The 21,059-nt window shown below is 38.8% G+C and overlaps 1 protein-coding gene across 3 annotated transcripts in view; it reads left to right on the top strand.

Annotated features, from left to right (window-relative positions):
• The window catches only part of SORCS1 (sortilin related VPS10 domain containing receptor 1), a 477,606-nt gene that overhangs the window by 235,627 nt on the left and 220,920 nt on the right, over positions 1–21,059 (top strand). For all 3 annotated transcript variants that reach the window (XM_058543953.1, XM_058543955.1, XM_058543954.1), the window contains exon 3: positions 13,436–13,535. In XM_058543953.1, coding sequence (XP_058399936.1) covers positions 13,436–13,535 — 100 coding nt within the window. The remainder of the gene's footprint in view (positions 1–13,435; positions 13,536–21,059) is intronic.

Genomic DNA, 21,059 nt, shown 5'->3' with positions numbered 1-21,059 from the left:
CCAGCTATTGAAAATTGAAAATGCTGCTTAATGGAGGTGAGTTGGAGGACATATTATTTTTGAGAGAATGAGAGAAATGTAGTTTGAAAAATAGGAAGGTAAAAAGCAAGGATGTATGAGGAAAATTAATTTGGGTGGCTTTAGTGGGGTGAGGAGTAATGAGTTATATGGCCAAAATATTTTAGGAAGAGTCTGGGGCATGGTAACAGAAATAAGTTCTGTTCAGAAATAAGTTTTCTCCCAAACAATGCCACCAACTCACCTCCATCAAGCAATATTTTCTGATGTTTTGGGGGGATGAAATCTCATTTTCAAGTATGTAGTATTTCAGGCCTTGAAGCCCAACATACAAATTACACAGGCCTCGCCATTATCTACATGTCCTGCTAAATATCCTCTAGGAATATATATCAAGGAAAATGATCTCAGTTTTAAGAAATCATGCTGCAATCTCACTTTCCATTCATATTTTTTTCTGTTTTATTCTTCCATCAGGATTTAAGATAAGTATTTCTAAGTCAGTGATCTATTACATCCTATATAATTTTGGTCCTTTGGACCTTCAGATTATATCTCCTAACTCTGTTCCTTGGAAGCAAATTCTCTTGAACTAACCACAATAATAAGTGTTTACACTGATAAATGCTCACTATATGCCAAGAGCTTTACAGGGAGCATCTCATTTAACCCTTCCAACAATCCCGTTTTGGGAATAGATTGTTGGAATCCAATTCCAACAATCCCAGATACTGTCTTTATCCCCATTTTATAGATAGGAAAACTAAGCTCCCAAGTGTAAATCCAGAACCTTCACTCTGTTAAAACCTTAGTAAGATGATGCTCTTCCCTGTCTCAGAAGCTTCCGAAGGCTAACATGGCATGCAAGGCTCAATGTGGTCTAGGTGCTGCTATCTTCAGGGGTGACCAGCTTTGCTCCTCCTTGTTTCTAGCCTTTGCTCCGTGCACGCTCACCTCCTTGCCCGAAGTCAGACGCTGAGCTTGGACCTGGCTTTGTGCCCTTGCACTTTTTTCCCTCCGCCTGTAACATTCTTTCTCAACGTATATACCTCCCCACTTACGTCATTCAGCTTTATTCTCAAATGCCTTATCAGAGAGGCCTTCTCTGACTACCCTATATAAAGTAGTATACCCCATCTTCACTCTTCATCTTCGTTACTCTATTTCTTTTTTTCGTGGTATTTATTGTCACCTGAAAAATTACTTATATGATTGTTTATGTGTTTATAACCTGTCTCTTCCCACTAGAATTTAAGCTCCACAAGAACAGCAATTTTGTATTGTTTTTTTTTTTTCCTTTCTCTGTTTTATTGCCAGTGACCAGAGCAAGGCCTGGAACAGGGGAAACATAACATAAATAATTGTTGAATGAATAAATGGGCCGCTACACTCTATTGCTACACCATATTTCTAATAATTAGATTAACTCCATAGAGGCTACACCCTATGCTTGGTTATGAAGAATCAAAGTCTGGACTTTTGGTGAACGTTTTGGAACACCTGTTACCAAGTATTCAGGTACTGCCAGTGCCACAGAAAGATGCAAGAGAAGACAGATCTGAGTGTCTTAGTTTATACTGTTTTAATCTTGAAGCATTTAAGAATTCAAGGAAGAGATTATGGTAAGATTTTGGATGGGACTGCCAGTTTTTCTGGATTACTTTCCTTTTTAAATAAAATTAGAAAAGCTGAGGGCATTGGTACCTGGCAGTTCTCCTGGGTACTTGTGGACAAATGTCTGTGTGGCCTGGAGTGATGCTGTAGGTGACAGCTCCATCTCCAGTTGGCTGGACCATCCAGATCTTGTGAAAGGCCTGTTGCCTGTGGGTCGTCAGTTGGATATACTCTGTGCAGACAGGAAGGGATAGAGATCAATGACTGAAGTGTTTCTGGGCTTTTTTAAAAAAAAACTCTATTCCATGAGAGATGCTGGAATACATTCTCTGTAAGCATTATATGTAATTTTTGATTTTTAATATCCTCTTTGATCAACTACCATCCCTAGTCCTGATCCCTTTCCCAAATGTAACCATAATTTTCATTTCAGTTTGATATGATTCCAAAGTGTAGTTAGACAGTTTCTTATACATCTAAGCCTCAGATTTTTTTGTTTGTTTTATTTTATATTTTGGAGGAGAATCAAATTTTTCATATATAGTATCATGTTCCTTTTTTACAGTATTAATTAATTCTAAGATGACTAGGCTGTATTTATAAACTTTTTTTTCTCTGATGAGATGAGGGTACATTTGCATATTTGATAACCTGTAGTTCTGAGAAATGTCTCAGCACAAGAATCAAAAAACCTGGGTTCTCTTCATGACTTGGTTCTCAACTAAAAGCTTGACTACTTTACCCTGAGTCTTAGCTTCTTCATCTGTGGAATCATAAGGTTGGACTTCTATTGCGTGGAAACTATGCTTTATTGATCCCAAGAGGTTGTGTGAAAATATTAAAGAGTTACTGAAAGAGGGAAACTAGGATGTGTGTGTGGGTGGGTTGAGGTGGAAGGCAGATGTTTCAGTGAGGATAACTCCATATCTGTCTAACATATAATTAGACTAGGGCTTACACTATCACACTGCTTTAAAAGAAAAGGAAAACCATTCAATTGAGATGATAGCATCTTTAAGACCTTATTGAAGCTCTAACATTCTAGAATTTTTAGCTTTCCTCAAAATGAAATTAAAAAATCATGATTATAAGACATTGCAATGATATACAATGATGAACAAACTATATTTTCTGACCAGGCTTAATCATTTCACCCTTAAAGAAGCTAAGTAGAAAACTGACAAGATGTAACAGACAAAGAGGATATACCTCCATCTTGACACTTCAACCCCTAGTTGTTTCCTACAATTTGGGAATGATATTTGTCTCTAGGTCTAAGTTCTCAGAAGTGTGTTGTAGGCTTCACTATGGATGTAGAGTTCCCTAAAACTCCTCCAACTATAGGAATTTTTGAATTTTACACTCAAGGCTAGAGATCAGCTGGTCTAGTCCTCTCCAATTACACATGAGGAAGTAACTCATTAGGAAACTCAAGGTATCAAAAGCTCAGTTACACACCCTGCCTGTGAGACTGAGGCTCCCACCATCTATGGAAAAAAACTAACAAGCTAACCTTACACCATGGCATGCAGAGAATAACTTCCACAATTTAGGATAATTGAAGCATTTAATATCAGGGAAGCAAGTAAATACCATTATCAGTGCCAAATTTTTAGTCACATATGCTTTCAGAATACGTTTTTCATGATTTTCATATATATGTTCTGGAGGACAGAGTAACATTGGCTTCATTTGGTAAATATTTCAGTAATTTTTGCATATTCCCAGGCAAGGCAATCACAGTGCTCCTTTAGCCAACCAAGTGCCATGTGAGAGAAGAGTGAAGCACTCTGGCAGAAATGGCATATGACAATGAGCGGTTGCAGCTTAAATTAATTTTCTGACAAAATTCTAAAACAGGGATTCATTTAGAATAATAAGGGATTTTGAAACGAAGGATGTGTATATATATGTCACTTCACATCTAGTGCAGTGCCTTCTTCAAAACTAGGGGGAAAGTCTGTAATCCCTAGTACCATCAATACTTTTGAAGTCTTGGTTTATTAGATGCTTGGGTTAGGGGTCCTCATTCAAATAGAGAATTGACTTTAGGATGATAATTGGCAGATATAAACAGTGGTGATTCATTGTTTGAGAGACAGATGATCTAAGTTCTGGGAGCTCCATTGGGAAATTCCATTTTTTTTCCTGACAAACTTTCTATCTTTTCTATCTATAGAGAGCACAACACTTGAATGGATGAGCCACCATGTCTTTATATATTAAGCATGCTGACTTTGGAGACTAACTGCCTAGGTTTGAATCCAGGCCCTCCTGCTCATTGTTGCGTTGGGAAAGTTGGTCATCCTCTTTAAGTCGCAATCTCCTCATCCATAAGATGTGGATCATACCAGTACCAAACTCATAGGATGTTATGAAAATTAAATGATGTAATCCTTGTAAAGTGCTTTTCCCAGAGTATGGTATGTGTTAAGCATTCAATAAATGTTCACTATTATTATTCATAAACTATTTGGCACAGTCAGTTATGGGTATAGAATAATGCAGCCTAGGAAGACGTGACCTCAGCATGATGATGGAAGCACTGTGCATTGGATCAGAAATGCCTAGGGATTAGAGCCATATAAAAAGAGAGAACCTTTTATAAAGCTGATCAGACATGCCCTTCCCCTCCCAAATTTATATTTACCTGTATAACTGATAAATACATATTATATTTTCAATTGCTATATTTATATATAATATTTTAATAAATTAATGCATAATACATTTTGCATACATATTTGTCTGAGTTCTTCCTAAGTAAGCCCCTAAATTCTTTTATATTTATGTCTCATAATTACTCTTGCCTGACACAAACTCAGCAGGGAACCCTGAAATTTTCTTGCTCCCTCACCCTCCAAAAAGAAATGCAAAAGCTAAATGTGAAATTTCTCAAATTATATTTTCTAGTAATAGAGTAGAACATTTAAGAGTAGTGTGTTTAATCAACAACATTGTTTGAACACCTCCTGGATTGTAAGAAGCAGCTACAATGTTGGAGAGAGAGACAGAAGAGTAAGCATAAATGCAGTGTGCTCTCTAGTAGATGGCCATCAGGTAGGGTAGATCAGATCCATTTAAGGCAATACATGGCAGAATATAAAAAGCAATATAGGAGAGGTTCAAATGAGTTACATGGAATATAAAGGAGAGAGTCATTCCATTCAATAGAGGGATGTAAGAAAGTTCAGTGAAGGAAGGGATATTTGAGTCCAGCCTTGAAGTATGTCAGTTAATTTTGATGGGCAGAAAGAAGAGTGAAAGGATAAATATGAATTAGTTCTGCCTTCAGAGAACATGGTCTATTAGCACAGAAGACGGTGAACATAGACAATTTCAATAAAATGTAGGATGTCATAGAAGAAAGAATAAAGTCTGCTAGTTGACTGGCATTGTCATGAGAGGTATCCCAGGGAAGATGACTGTGGAGTGGAATCTTGAAAGATGAGAAGGAATTATGTGCCCTCTGCCCTCCCTATCACCAGCTTGTCTGCTTAGCAGTTGATATTGCATTGATATCTATGAGAAATAGCAAGTGTTAGTTTTACCTGGACTACTGCACAAATTCTAGCCACAGCAGAGATGGTAATGGCCTGCCCCAGGGATGCAAGAGCTGAAGTGGAGGGGACAAATAAGAGACCCTGGGGGCAGACAATCCTTTGTGTGTGTGTGTGTGTATGTGTGTGTGTGTGTGTGTGTGTGTGTCTAAGAAGGAGGTCGTGGACATCACCTAGTTAAGGATAATACTCTTCCCCATACCTGCTTCCAAAAAAGCTAAACAAGAGACCTCTGCCTCAGTTAATTTGCGTTCCCTTTCTTAAGCAAAACAGTCAGACCAGGTATCAATTTTGGTTATTTTTACACTCAAAAAATGAACTAGAAGATGTTTCAGAGGTAAAGGTAACCCCTATCTTTAAGGCTCTCTGTATTATAGACGAACGATTTTACCTACAGCAAAAATATATGGCATGTGTGTGGCAATGTGTTGTATACCATATTGCCACCTTTTCCTTGGAGCAATATGCGTACAGTCACAATCAAATACACTCTGGTTTCTTATCTCAACTGCCCTATATGACTAGAAAATCAAGAACACAGCATGATCAATAAGGAAAAGAATACAATGGCACAGCAAGACCAGGAAAATGAGAAAGAACTTTTACAACTTCTAAACACATAGGTACCCATCCCTTACATTTAAAAAATAAAATGTTGTTATGAACAATTAAATTCCAAATTCTGTGACATATGGCAGAGTGGATATATCTTTGTATCGCATTGATGCGCCTTTCCCCACTGTTTAACCCCCTTCCCTCTAATTTTGCAAGTTAATCTGAAAAGCTCAGGGAACCCGAGAAACAGAGGGAGGCTTGCTCAGCTCAGGATGCACCATAACGTCTCAGCAGCACATTTAAATTATATGTTTAGGCTGACAGGTGAACGTATTTCAGGGCAGAATCCTTAGAAAGCAGGAGACAGTTTCCTTCAGCTCCACGTCATTGTTTGATGTAGATTGCCTATTATATTCTCAAGGTATTATGAAAAATGGATTTGGAGATGTTTTCTTGACAGTGGGTAGACTAATGGAATCTGGTGACTGTATTTAAAATGTGCAGGGGTTTGTTATAACATGGTAATAGAAATATCAATTGCACTGACAGGTTAAAAAAATCTGTCAATGAATGATAATGAAGTTATTTAAATGTCGACTCACTCGCAAACATTTTCCAAACCCTAAATTATTCTCACTGCTTTAACCTCATGCTTCCTAAGTTATTAAGGAGCAGAGTCTGCGATGCAGCCAGTGTGCCTTTGGCTTTGGAAGCTATTTTTATGCCACCAAATGTGCTAGGAGCAATGAAAATGGCTGCTCTTAATGATTTTAGGAAAGAAACAAAACACAGAAGCCTCAGCTGCCTGATTTAGAGGTAAACACTGTTCCGGGTTCAGGACATCTTGTTGGCGCCGATTTGAGTAATGCCCCCATGCTTCCTGTCCCGGCGCTTCCCTCTACAGCTCAAGACCTTGTTTTGTGACCTTGGCAATATGGCTTGACGTGTCTGGGGTAGAGCATCTTCCTTCTCTGGGGCCTGGAGTTGAAGAAGGAGGAGGTGGGGTTATCTGGATACTTTCTAAAGCCTTTTTGAAGAAGTAGCCTGGCTCATCCTTGGTTCAAAGAGTGTCCCTCAGGCTTTATGCGTTCATTTACCCTCCATATGCAGAAGGCAACCTGTGCCAGCTCTGTCCTGGGGACTGGGGAGTTGATATGTTCTGCCCTTATGGCATTTAGAGTGTTCTGCCCTTATGGCATTTAGAGTAGTCGGGAAATGGGTGCTAGGCAGAGGTTTCTTGATTGAAAAGTAGAGGAGCATCGAACATGCTCACCACGCTAGTCCCACTGCGTCCCACACAGTAGATTGTATCTGCTAATAGCGGGGACTGCAGAAGTCCTTGCCAAACTATGTGAACTTCTTAATTTTAAATCATAGAAAGCCAGCAGGCCACAAAGACGAGCCAGCATCCATCAAATCAGCCAGTCAGTCAAAAACAAATTGTGAGTGCCGGCTGTGTTTGGGGCTCTTCTGAGAGCTAGGAAGACAGCAGTGAACAAAACAGACATCTCTCCTCCTCTCATGGAACTTACATTCTGGTGGGGGAAGACAGACATTAAAAAACAAGTAAAAATCTATCAAATAGGGGTAAATACTACGAAGAGAAAATAAAAGAGGCTAAAGAGGATCAACTACTGGGGGACAGAGAGGATTTGCTATTTTATATAGCATGACCAGTGTCCAGAAAGAAGTGAGGGGGCCATTTGTCGGAGTATCTAGGGAAAGAGCTTTCCAAGTAAAGGGAATAGCAAGGCTGCAGTGGTCAGGGGACGGGGAACAGGCAGAAGTGGAGTGATTAAGGGTTAGGCATCTCACATTTATATCACAAACCTATTAGATAAAAAAGTAAATGTGACGTGTCCATAGCAAGTCTGGAGTTTATTTGTTGAGGAAACCAGGGTGCTGACTGGTTACTCAGCTAGTGAGTGCCTGAGTCCAGTTCTCTTTGACTTCAAGTACTTGCTCTTTCTATTAGGATGTGACATTTTAGTAATCTTCATGCAACACCATCAAATCGTTAACAGATTGACCCACTCACTTGTCCATATTTCTAGCCTTCCCAGGAGCCGGGGTGGACCAGATCAAAGATGTACCTTCTTTTTCTCTTAGATCATTGTGAGAGTTTCTGCTTATACTTTTCTTAAAATTGATTCTCCCTGGCAGGCCATCTGTCTTTTTACCAGGATGAAGAAAAGCCAGGTTTTGGTCTGCACCATGTAGAACTTCGAGCAATTTCCGTTCATATTCCTTTTACTAAGAAATGCAAAACTAGATTTTGTAAGTATATTTTCTTTTCTTCTTGTAGCTTTTGAGAGAGGCGACATAGCGTGGAGGAAATGATGCAGGCTGCATCTGGAGTGGCAGCCTGTGTGAGGGCCACACCCTCCAAGTTCTGTGGCCTTAAGTAGGCTGGTTATACTTCTGGGTCCTCCTTATTTGTAACCTGTGATTCATGTCAGTGTCCATCTCATGGGGTTCTGCATGTAAAGAGCTTAGATCACATTGTAAACACCCGATAAACGTTCATTTTTCTTATCTGGTAGGTATCTTAAGCACTATAGTCTGTGCAGCAGTGGAATCCTGGCACAATTATTATAGAAGCAGAGTGTAGAGTCTTTAGCTCTCAAGTCTAGTTCTTACCTTTACCTCTTTGATCCAAGTACCACATAAAACTACTAGCATATATTCTTTAAATTAAGATAGACTAAATTTTTTTACATTTAAAAATGGTAATAGCTTCATGAGAAGCCAGCCCTGGTGGTCTAGTGGTTAAGAGTCAGTGCTCTCACTGCTACAATGCAGGTTCGTTTCCCATCAGGGAGCCATGCCACCTGTCTGTCCCTTGTCATACTGTGGTGGGTGCATGTTGCTGTCATGCTGAAAGCTATGCCACCAATATTTCAAATACCAGCAGCGTCATGCATGATGGACAGGTTTCAGCGGAGCTTCCAGACTAAGACAGACTAGGAAGAAGGACTTAGCCACCCACTTCTGAAAAAACTGGCCATGAAAACCCTGTGTATAGCAGCAGAGCATTGTCTGATATAGCACCAGAAGGTGAGAGGATGGAGCAAAAAGACCCAGCAGGGTTCCACTCTATTGTACACAGGGTCACTAAGAGTCGGAATCCACTCCATGGTACTAACAACAACAACAATAGCTTCATGAATATCTTCTCTTCTAAGCAAACTAAATCTAAATCATTTTCAGTGATTGAGATTTTCCTTGAGGTTTCGTGTTATGGGTTTTAGTAAGTGTTGGGCAAAGAATACAAAAAAATAAAGAAAAAAATGACTGATAAAATGAATAGCAAAAGCTATCATTTACAGATTGCTTATTACATGCCAGTCATTGTGCTCAGCACTTTTTATGGATTAGTTTAGCTTACAAATGATTCCGTGCTTATTTATTATCTCATTTGATGGTATAAGATTATAGTAGAAGAAATCCAATCACACATTTTATTTTTACCACTCTTTGTGGAAACTAGTCATGCCCTATATTGATCCCTTCTTCAAGTTTGCTGGGAGACTTTGCCCTCTCAAAGAGGTCATAAGGTATTGCAGGGCAGGTGCCACGCCTTGAATGTGCTTCTCCACCACTCAGAGCGACTCATCTCAGCTCTATGCATATAGTAAATACTTAAATAAAGACATACTTTGAAATATTCTAAAAGTACTACTTAAGGTATGTTTGTAAAAAGGGTAAAGATTAAGGATCAAAAGCAAAAACATGCCTTGATTTAATCACTTGCATATTTATTTTCCTGGAATGCTTATTTTTTAAGCTTTTTGCTTCTTCCAGCACGACATAGATGTTGACAGAAGCTCTGTTTTTCATCTGTAGCTAAGTCAACCTGTAAACCATACCTGAAAAACAAATGCTTACTTTGGAATGTTTTAAAATTAACGGTACAAATTGAGAATTCAAGGCTGCTTATATTGTGTCTTCAATATGTCTGTGTATGATACATTTTTTTTTTAAGATTACTTTTTTTTTCACATTAACAACAGTAGTCACTTTATGGTTAGCATAGGCTGGCATTTCTCTTTGCAAATTTGATTTGTTTTAAATATTTTTATTATTCCCCTTTTCTTATGAAACCAGGATCCATAATCTTTCTTTTTTTGTCTTTGATATTGTTTCCTAGAATATGTTGCTCAGAACACTAATTTCATTAGATATCTCTCAAGAATGGATCCTATAATCAAATGTGTTTGGAAAATACTCCATGAAATGTGCATTTAAGAGGTTCACAGTATATGTTAGACTAATAAAATTTATATATGTATATAAGAATAATAAAATTTATAAGTTCTGAAGTAAAGGAACATTAAATTTTGCCTAATCAAGCATTTCTTAACATTTTTTGATCTTGCATAACACTCCTCTCCCCCATACCTAGGGATGATACTTAAAATATTTAACAGCTAGTACTTTGGCTCACCAGCCAGCCTGCTGCTCAACTATCTGTCTCTCCTCTGCTCTTCAGAGCTCACATCCCTAGGAGTCTGCAGTTCCCATGGTTGACCAAGCAAGGATAACTGGAAGCATCTGTTAGCTGTGAAGGGGGGTTTGCAGATGGGCACTAGGAGTTGCCTTCAGAGTGCGGTGCTTCGTCCAAGGTCACTGTCTCCTTCACTGGGGCTCAGGCTAGTTGGCATAGGCACTGACCAATCAGAACAGGTGTTCACCTTAGTGCTACACCAAGTTTCTTGAGGACTTCTACTGTGCCAGCCCTCAATCTTTTGGTTGCTGGACTGTGAGGAGATCTAGGAGGTCTCCAAGGGAGAGACCATGTGGTAAGGCTGGCAGGAGCATTACTCAGAGAACTTGGTATTGCAAGTATTGGATATTTTCACTTCTGTGCCATTGTACCAATGTATCCCAGCTGATTGTTAGTTTTACCAATGATACATGTCAACACTATCTAATTCTAGTTCTGTGGGACAACCTTGGACAACTGCTAGATTATGCCATTTTAGGTGTGTGGAAATGCATCACTTTTTTCTTACTATCTATTGATTATTACAATGCCATGATGCTTAAACACGTAGCTCTGCTGGAATTGAGGATTAACAACTTTTGATTCAGTTTTTGAGCTTTGAAAAATCAAGGGACAGGAGGTAGCGCAAAAAATAATGGCATATACCTTGAAGGATTTGGGTTGATGATGTTATAATAAGAGAACAGTATCCAATAACGTATGGTAAGCTTTCTGAAAAAAAGTTTGCTAATGTAAACCTGAACTAGTTACTCCATTATCTTCTTGTCGCATTGAGATTTCAGTTAAGTATATACACACACATATACAAATGTACAATTTGCCCTTGTAGAGTGTATTATTTTTTAAATGTAAAAATATTCATTGAGTAGAGTAGCTCAGGAACAAGTTAATATAAATTATAAGAAACTAATTATCACCCCTCTATAGACTGGTCTCTACTTCACTAGCCTCCTTTCCCATTATCTCACTAAGAAAATTGAACCATTCTCTCATCTCCAACATAGTCCTACTGATTTCCGTCTATCACTAGGCAAAATTTATTAAGGTATCAGTATTTGCACATTCTATCCTCTTCTCATCACCCCCCTAGATAGATTTTGCATCTATTTGTTCTTGAACTTAGGAGTATGGTTCAGAATAATGAATAGAAACAGTTATCCAATAAAAGGAGGTAGAGAAAGGCTAGTGAATTTTGGAGACAAGCAAGTTCTAGTAAGAGAGAAATTTCTTTTCTTACTTACCCTTCTTACTTCTTACTTAACTAGTAAGGCCAGGGTAAGAATGGAAAAAAATGCCCAGCACCAAGATTGGACTAAGTAAGGAAAGAAGTCTCAGATACTTCTTAGAGAGTAGGAGGAAATTTCATACCAGCATGAGCTTGAGGAGACAAAGATGAATGTGGAAGGAGGATTTAAAGAAGTTTGTTGTGGTTCATGGATAAGATCTCCTGTGAAAGAGTTCTGGAATACCCTTCAAATATTCTTGGCTATCAAGCCAGTGTCTGATTGGGATAGAGTACAGATTGATCCTGAAGAAAGCCAGTTATATCTTTGGGTTACACTGGCACCTTCCAGTTTACTGGTTTGATGACGCTCTTACCACATCCCTTTTCTGAAGTCCTACCCATTTTCCATTCTCAAGGTGGTCCACAGTTCTTCCAAGAAGCTTTGCATAACACCCCAATCTGCAGTGATTTGGTGTATCATCTATATTCTGTGAAGTATTGACTAGTTGTAATATACATATATAAAATATATAATAGATATAGTTATAATAATATAATATTATCTATAATATTTATATATAATATACATAAATTTTAGGGGAAAAATGTCCCGTGTCCCCAGCCAAAATAAATTTTTAATTCCTTCATTCCAAGATCACATATTATATAGCTTTCTTTTTTTGGTAGCTGGTCCAGAGTAGGCTCTTAATGCATGGTGATAAGGTTGTTAACACAAACTTCTTCTATTTAGTCTTTATGACCTGCAGGAATATGTAAGATCAGAAATGAATTAAAATGATTACATTTTTGTGTTTTTCTAATTAAACCAACTTTATTTTCTATGCCTTGTTAATTCTTATGTCTATCATTGCACTTAACACGTTATGACTTTATCTTGCTGCCTCTCAAATAAAGCTGTTAGATTCTTGAGAGTAGGGACAATGTGTTGTATCCAGGGCCTGGTACATTTTAGAAGCTCAACAAATGTGAATGAATGAATGAATGAATTGCATTGGGAGTCTCCTATATGTAAAAAGAAGGCTGAGAAGGAATTTTATATGTTTCCTTTAAATTAAAAAAAAAAAAGCTGTGATATAATGTAAATGACATAGGTTTTAGGACCAGAATACCTGGATTCAAATTCTAGCTGGCCATTTATCAGCTGTTTTCTTTGAAAGTGTCACTTAAGTTCTCTCAACCACTTTCTTCAAATGCAGATAACATTTCCTACTGTACAAGGTTTTAATGATTACAATTCTGAAATATATAATAGTCTTTCATAGAGAAGATCATTAAGGTTTATTTGTTCAATCTGAATTGATAAGTTATTGACCAATGGTTAGAGAAAGATGAGAAAATCTCTAAAAAGATAGGGTCAGTGCCAAGAAGTAATGTCCTCCCAACTCCAGGTTGCTTAGCACTAGAAAGGGCCACTGAGTAAGACTGTGAAATCTCACTTGCTATTAAGACATTTTCTTACTCTTAAATAATAGGAAAAGACTGAATGACCTTTGAAGGGACTGACCCACCGTATATTCTATGACTCATGAAAGAAAACACAATTTGTAGATAAATCAGGAGAACCTGCTTTTCTACTGTGCCAAAGATAAAGCAAAAGTTTGGAAATGTCAACTCTGAGTAAAAACTCCATATTTCTTTGGTCAATTCAAGGGACATCCTCATCTCTTAATCTTTTAAGATTAACCACATTATGCAATGTGCGTACTTTAACGAGCAGTAGAGAGATGGAGTTTTAATTTTTACCAATTCAATTTAAATGCAAATGTTAACCACTCACATGATGCTACTGTGTACATAATTAAGCATTATTATATACTACATGAATCATTTAGAAACCTCCTGAGAGCCATTCTACTATGTAAAACATGCATTATACTGACAAGCAGCCAAATGACATATACTTCTGTCCTCATTAATGTTCCTTTTGAATTACAGGTCAACTGATTATGGGACAACCTATGAGAAGCTGAATGATAAAGTTGGGTTGAAAACAATTTTGAGCTATCTCTACGTGTGTCCCACCAACAAGCGTAAGGTAAGAAATGTATATTCAGAATGCTACTTATTCATGATGTGACTTCTGTCTTGGTTGCCTAACCTCTCTAACCACCTAAAAATCCATTACAGTTAAATTGAGATTAGAGGTGTAAAGGCGAGTTGATGGATATTAAGGTGGTAAAATGTCTGATGCATCGTACTTTTCAGGTCAGCAGCTGTGAATGTAGGAGGGCGAGGGGTAGGTATATCATTACCGTTTCTGAATGGCAGCTGTAGGGAATGAGTCTTGTTGAGTGGAGGCTGCTGACTCCCTTGTAAGAGCTCTGACCAATCAGTCACAAGAATCAGAATGAGCCTTGACAAAGGAAAACGTGGCTGTTTTCATCTGATGTCCCTGTTTTCCCTTGGCATAGAGTAAATAGATTAACTAGAATTAAAGTGAATGTATTGTCCTACAGCAGATTGGAAGTTTCCTTTGTAAAGTTTATTCAGCCTGCATACAGTGTCAGGGTGGAAACACCACTGGAAGGATCTCCACTTGGAGATCATCATACACCACTCCCTAACTTTACAGATGAGAAAACTAAGGTTCAAAGAAAGGAAATGGTTTACTGCCATCACACAGTTATGGGCACAGTTGGTACTAGAATTCAGGTTTCCTGGTTGGCAGTCATACCATTTCTACTACGTTCTACTGCTCCTATTAAGAGGATTTATCTTCGGAGAGAGATGTTATTTTCTCAGGAAGAAAATATTTACTTTTTAATGAGAAAAGACCTATTTGTCTCAGGAGGAGAGTGGTGCTACATCCATTGTTTGGTTTTTATAAACCTTGCATTGTCAAATTCTGAATTCTGACATATAATGTCTAAGTATTACATGAATTACATGAAATAGCAGTATCAACCAGGAAATAGAAAAGTCCTGTTCATTAATATGTCCTAAGCCATATTTTGTTATGATGGTAGCACTGATGTCTAGGTTCTCATTTCATATCTTCAGTAGTTACTGTTAGTGACCTTGGGTAGGTTCTGCATTTTGTTATCTGGACTGTGGCAGGTGGCTGAGAACATCCCTAAACAATCATCCTCAACTCTGGCTGCACATCCAAAGCAGTAGGTGGTCCCCAAATATGCAAGCCCCTGTTGCTCTGGGTTAGGGCTCAGGTAACTGTACCTTGAGCAAGCTCCCCAGATGCTTCTGGTAGTACCCAGGATGAAGAACCACTTATGTAAACCACTCTGGCTCTAAACATTTCAAGTTCTTCAGTAGAAGCAGTATAACTTACCAGTTACACATAGACTCTAGAGTCAGATGGCTTCAGTAAAAAACCCAACTAAACCAGTTAACAAATGTATAGCTTTGGTGATTTATTTAATCTCTCCAAGCACAGTGTCGTCAGATTTAAAATAGGGGATAATTATGGTATCTACTTCATGAGGAAAGTTGTAAGGATTGTATGAAATAAGGCATTTCAAGTGTTTAGCACAGAATAGTTAAGGCTTAATCAATGTTTTCTCTTCACTTTATTCTCCATTTCTCATCTTCCTCCTCTTCCTTCTTCATATAATTATTGGAAGTAATAGTAGTGATTATCCTCTATAAATAGCCGTGTTCAGGAGAACTTTCTGCAATGATGGAAATGTCCTCTAAGTTGTCCAGTACTGTAGACACTAGCCACTTGTGGCCATTGAGTATTTGACATATGGCTAGTGTGACTGAGGAACTGCATTTTAAGTTTCATTTAATTCTAATTAATTTAAATGTCAATAGCCAAATGTGGCTGATGGCCACGGTATTGAACAGCACAGCTCAATAATGTCAACCTCACAAATTTAGAGGTACACCCTGAACATTACTATCTTCCCCTTATTGGCTGATTACTGGTCCGTCATCAATAATTGTATCTAAATAATTTTGATCTGCTGTATACAGTCCGAAATTGAGGAGCTGAACTTATATCTTTTATTTTTATGATGAGATTTAGTTATGTTTGTTGGCTTTGAATCAATTCTTGTAATCCCTATTGATTTTTCCTCTAGTTCACATTTTTAGTAAATTTCGTTTAACAATCAACAAACCGTAGGCACCACAGGACGCAAAGAGAAACAAGCCAGCATTCCACCCTCAAAGGTCCTGTATTCTAATATTAAATGCAATATGACTTTTTGTAATGACTCTGCTTCCACCCAGCAGGTGACTTTGGGTGAGACATTTATATTTTCTCATTTGTAAAGTGATATAGGCAAAAACGAAGGAATTTACAACTGGAAGAGACCTTAGAATTGTTCTAATCTAGTGACAGTCTCTGTTTTATTGATGCCGTTAGAGAGGAATATGATTTAAAAAAAGATGCCAAATGTTGAATGTGATCATAGGCTTTACTGTACTTGCAGAATATGTGGTGGTGATCTGGAGACTCCAAGATTGTTTACAGGAGCATCTTGAAGATGAGACTCTCAAGTCCAGATGTAGCTTCTGAGACTGGAAGAAAAGCTTAGAGGGAATACAGCAAGGAGCCCTGCCATGGAATCCACTCATGTCAATACACCAGTATCAATCAGGCAGCGTACTTAATCTATAGTTATCTGGAGGATTTTAAAAAGGGCACTTGGCCATGAGCATTTAGCTGGAATTAAGACTTGGCCTACCCTATTTCCAGAGAAAGAGAAGTCGTTGCCCATGACTATGAGAGAACAGCTTTCTCTGGGCTGGTTACCTTCCAGAAGCAGAGGCAGGCCTCAGCTGTTTAAATCACAATGCTTATGGGTGAACCTAAGAAAAGGGATCTTTTCCTCTACAGATAAATGAGGCCTTCAGGGTCACTTTCTGAGATGCTGATAGATTTAAGAAATATTGGAGGACAATGAAGGTCTTTACAATGGTGCAAAAATCAATAAAGATGACATAGCAGTATATTTGTGTCCAGTTTTCCTACTTATGAAATGAATTTATCACCATGAAATACGTAGTTTCCCCCTCAAAGGGACATACTTGAACCAGAGATAGTACCTGCACAACATTTTTTTTTTAAGATTTTATTTATTTATTTATTTTCCCCCCAAAGCCCCAGTAGATAGTTGTATGTCATAGCTGCACATCCTTCTAGTTGCTGTATGTGGGACGCGGCCTCAGCATGGCCGGAGAAGCGGTGCGTCAGTGTGCGCCCTGGATCCAAACCCGGGCTGCCAGCAGCGACGTGCTCGCACCCAACCACTAAGCCACGGGGCTGGCCCTGCACACCATTTTAAAGTGTGAATGTGACTCCCTCAATCAATGAGAGGTTATGTTAAAAAAAAAAAAAGAAAAGAAGAAAAATGAAGAAATATCAGGCTCTATTAATTATGCAGAGCAAAAGCACTCAAGTTTGCTCCAATTCTTCTAGGACTTCTGAGTCCTCCAGTGAAAAGGCAGGCTCCTTTAAAGGGTTGGATTCTTTTAGGTCTCTAGGGTGCTATCTAGGAAGTTAACATCTTTTGTATCAGATACTTCTCTCTGCTTTCACATCAGTGGGAGCAACTAGAATAAAACTGACATCAGGATAACTGTCTTGCATTCCCAGAAACTTGTTTTGCCTTCATGTTCTTATCGCTATTTTTAGCAGCTTGTGAGGATGAGCACAGTTCTTCAATCAACATGTCTCCAACAGTCGGCATCATGCCCTGGTTTTGCAGGCAGCTTGTTAGGGGCATTACTGGGATCAGAGTCCAGAACAAAACAGGCCCTTATTTACAGTTTAAATTGATGATCATCCATTCGTGGTTTCTCTGCAAGCCTGCTGTAAATTACCGCAGCTTTCCTTGGATATGTCTGTTACAGTAGAAACTGTAAGCTCATCATAGTTCAGTCTAGGAAATCTTGACTAACAGAGACAGAAAGCCTACTCCCAGGTATTATCCTAGCTCATGCATACTCTTTCGAAGTATCCCTGCACCTGGCCTCTGATATATGATGTAGGCCCAAAAGAATAAAGATAAGTGGGTCCTAGTGCCAGAGGAGAGGCAGGCTAGCTATCTGTCACCGTGTCTCTGAGGGAGAGCACTCCCCCACCCCCAGTTCTTGAAAAATCCCAAGGCTTGTTGGTGTCAGCAATGGTTTATTGGCTACAAACATATATATATATATAATATTCTATGAGAAAAGATGATTTAACCTACACCTGAAACGAACAGCTGGGATGTAGAGAGTGATGGAAAGAACTAATACAAATGTAACAAAGAAAAAAAAAATCAACGCTGAAATCTCAGTCTCACTTTTAAATTCTCACTGTCTGTTTGTATTCTGACTAAGAGGAAAACTTTTTATACTCTGTGTGTATCTTTCCCATCACCCCCGACCAACCTTAGCTGTTCTCTCTTCACCAGTTGTTGTATAACATCTTCAAGGATTAAAGAATACAAAACCCCAAGTGGAATTCATTTGGGGGGAGAAAAAGAAAAAAAGTGTTTTGCTTTTTTTAAACTTGGAACAGTCAATTCATTTAGTGGTTATACCTTGTACTCTCTGCTCACTATGTTCCCAGCAAAGAAAAAAAACTAGAGAGTGTTTGTTCTTTATGTTTCCTGTGCCCCCTCCATACCCCAGTTCCTTCTCCTTTCTGTGTTTTCACCACTTAATTAATAGCATTCCTGCTGAGAGAGCCTTCTAAGACTTTCATCCTATAAATAGGACCCTAGCTCCTCAGAGTGCATTGATCATTCTTGCGGGTCTCTTGGTACATGCCAACATTAAACACTGTTTGCATTTTATCCAGATGTTTAGGTTTTAATTACCATACTGTATGTAGTACTTTTTTTTTTTTTTGTGAGGAAGATCAGCCCTGAGCTAACATCCATGCTAATCCTCCTCTTTTTGCTGAGGAAGACCGGCTCTGAGCTAACATCTATTGCCAATCCTCCTCCTTTTCTTCCCCAAAGCCCCAGTAGATAGTTGTATGTCATAGTTGCACATCCTTCTAGTTGCTGTATGTGGGACGCTGCCTCAGCATGGCCGGAGAAGTGGTGCGTCGGTGTGCGCCTGGGATCCAAACCCGGGCCGCCAGTAGCGGAGCGCGCAGGCACTTAACCGCTAAGCCACGGGGCCGGCCCAGTACTTTCTAAATATATGCTTGATTATTGACCCCTTGCTTCTTCTCTTTATATCCTGGGCATGCTTAATTCCTCTTGTCATTTGCTTGGGTGGTCTATATAATGGATGATGACTTTTGGGGACAGGGAAGAGGTATGGTTGATAGTGTCTGCCAAAAATCATGGGATCTTTGAGTCAGAACCTAAAAGATGTTGGAGGTATGAGGATTCTGCTTTGTCATTTAACAGATATGGAAACTGAGTCCTCAGTTCAATGACTTGCCTGAGGTTGCATGCAACTGATGAATGAAAAGCTAAAATCATCAGACCTTTAATGTGAACCTCAAATGCCACCTATTCCATAAAATCTAATCAATTCCACTAATGAGATTTTCTCATTCCCTCTTATCTCCCAGGCATCTGCTTTTCTTTTCTAGCACTTTTCTCTCACTTCTGGTTATAGTTGTTTTTGACCATGTGTAATCCCCCGTTTAGAATGCCAGGTCCTAGATGGGACAAAGGGCCTTGATCAGCTGTGTCATCTAGCGTGCCGAGCGTAGAATCTTGGTTTACAGTACCTGTCCAACACAGAGCTGAGGATTTGAACTGAACTTAGGCTGGGTTTTGGACTCCTAGACTGGAACTTGAAAAGGAAAGTACATTGTGAAACCAGCTTTGACTCATTTATTTTCTCTAATTTTAAAATTAATACTTTCAAGTGGATAAAACAAGGATAGTAAAAAATCCCCATAGGTTTTAGTCATTTCTAGGTCATAATGTATAATTTTATCTTTTCCAAGAAGAGCATGATTAATATTTAAAATGCAGGGACTTTGCATAGCACTCACTTGACATTATCTGGCGAGGCCAAGGGGAACCAGTGGATTGTACAATACATCAAAGGGGGTGCATGACATTTCCCTTGGCACACACTCAACGCTTGCTCATTACACCCTAACTCTTTTATCTGTCCCTTTGTACACAAGATTATGCATTTGCCTCTAATCTTTAGAAATAAGGTATGTTTCATTCATAAAGAAGTGCAATGCTTGAACTCAGAGGCATAGCGGAAGTGGCATTTTCCAAACTTCAATAAAAGCAAACAAATGCTTACTTCCCTACGCTTAACCTGGGCAATGATGGCTAAAGGGAAAGATCATCTCCTTTATCCTTCCTGAGTACAGTAGAGTGTTGATACTGTTTCAGTCATATTCTGTTCTCTCCTTGAGCGTTCAAAAATAAAATCTAATTCAAGAAAGCATGTCACATCTACATTTTTTTCTTTGGGTGATTTTCCAACAGCCATCCAAGCCCCTCGGTTTCTAACAAGCTACAGAATAATTAAGTGCACAAAGTGCTGTGTTTGAAATGGGAGCAGAATGCCAGGAGCAGTTCCCACTAGCAAACTGCCTCATTGGCCCAAGGTGGCCCCAAGGAGCCCTCTGGAACTCTTGGGCTCCATAGAACTCAACTGGGAAAAAAAACTCATGTAGGTCATTCTCCTCTGTATACTGAACTACACCTGAAACCGCCATGTACCTTGTACTATTTTATATAGATCAAAGCACCTATAACATTCATAAATAAACAAATGCTAATAAAACCACAATCTTTTTGATTTTAGCACAGTATGTTACCTAGTAGGTACCTAGTTGATTTTTATTAAATCTTATCTGTGTCTCTCTAACACGAATGTTTCAAAAAAAAAGAAAGAAAGAAAGATAGGTTCAGAATGTACCTTGCTTCTGTACCTGGCTTCTCAGAACTGATGAGGTTAAATAGTAGTTCACTGTTTTATTGAAATGTAACATTAAGTAGTACTAAATACTTTGTTGTTGGAAAGAAGCTTCTTGCATGATTAACATCACATATTTGTCATTCCTCATGTGTAAGATGTGTTTATCACATATAATAAGCATCTAATACATTAAATATTAATCATGAATTGCTGATTTAAAAAATGTTATATGTATGAAGATCAAGTTTATACCATCTTGCTGTCATAGTTCAGAGTTTTATGAGCCAAATTTATGTTTTAAAAATACACGCAGGGGAGCCGACCCTGTGGCTTAGTGGTTAAGTGTGCGCGCTCCGCTGCTGGCGGCCCGGGTTCGGATCCCGGGCGCGCACCGATGCACCGCTGCTCCGGCCATGCTGAGGCCGCGTCCCACATACAGCAACTAGAAGGATGTGCAACTATGACATACAACTATCTACTGGGGCTTTGCGGGGGGAAAAGTTGTTTAAAAATACATGCAGGGAGCTAGCTAGATAAGTAGGTAGGTAGAGAGGTGATTGATAGATCCACAGATCAGCCTTTTCTAAGTTTAGGTAATACCTTCTAGTTGGCTTCAGATGGTATTTCTTTCTTTCTTTCTTTCTTTCTTTTTTTGTGAGGAAGATCAGCCCTGAGCTAACATCCATGCTGTTCCTCCTCTTTTTGCTGAGGAAGACTGGCCCTGAGCTAACATCTACTGCCAGTCCTCCTCTTTTTT

This window comes from Diceros bicornis, chromosome 6, assembly GCF_020826845.1.
Source record: "Diceros bicornis minor isolate mBicDic1 chromosome 6, mDicBic1.mat.cur, whole genome shotgun sequence".
NCBI classification, from domain to species: Eukaryota; Metazoa; Chordata; class Mammalia; order Perissodactyla; family Rhinocerotidae; genus Diceros; species Diceros bicornis.
Note: the sequence above shows the minus strand (reverse complement) of the source record. Positions and strands in the feature narration are given on the sequence as shown.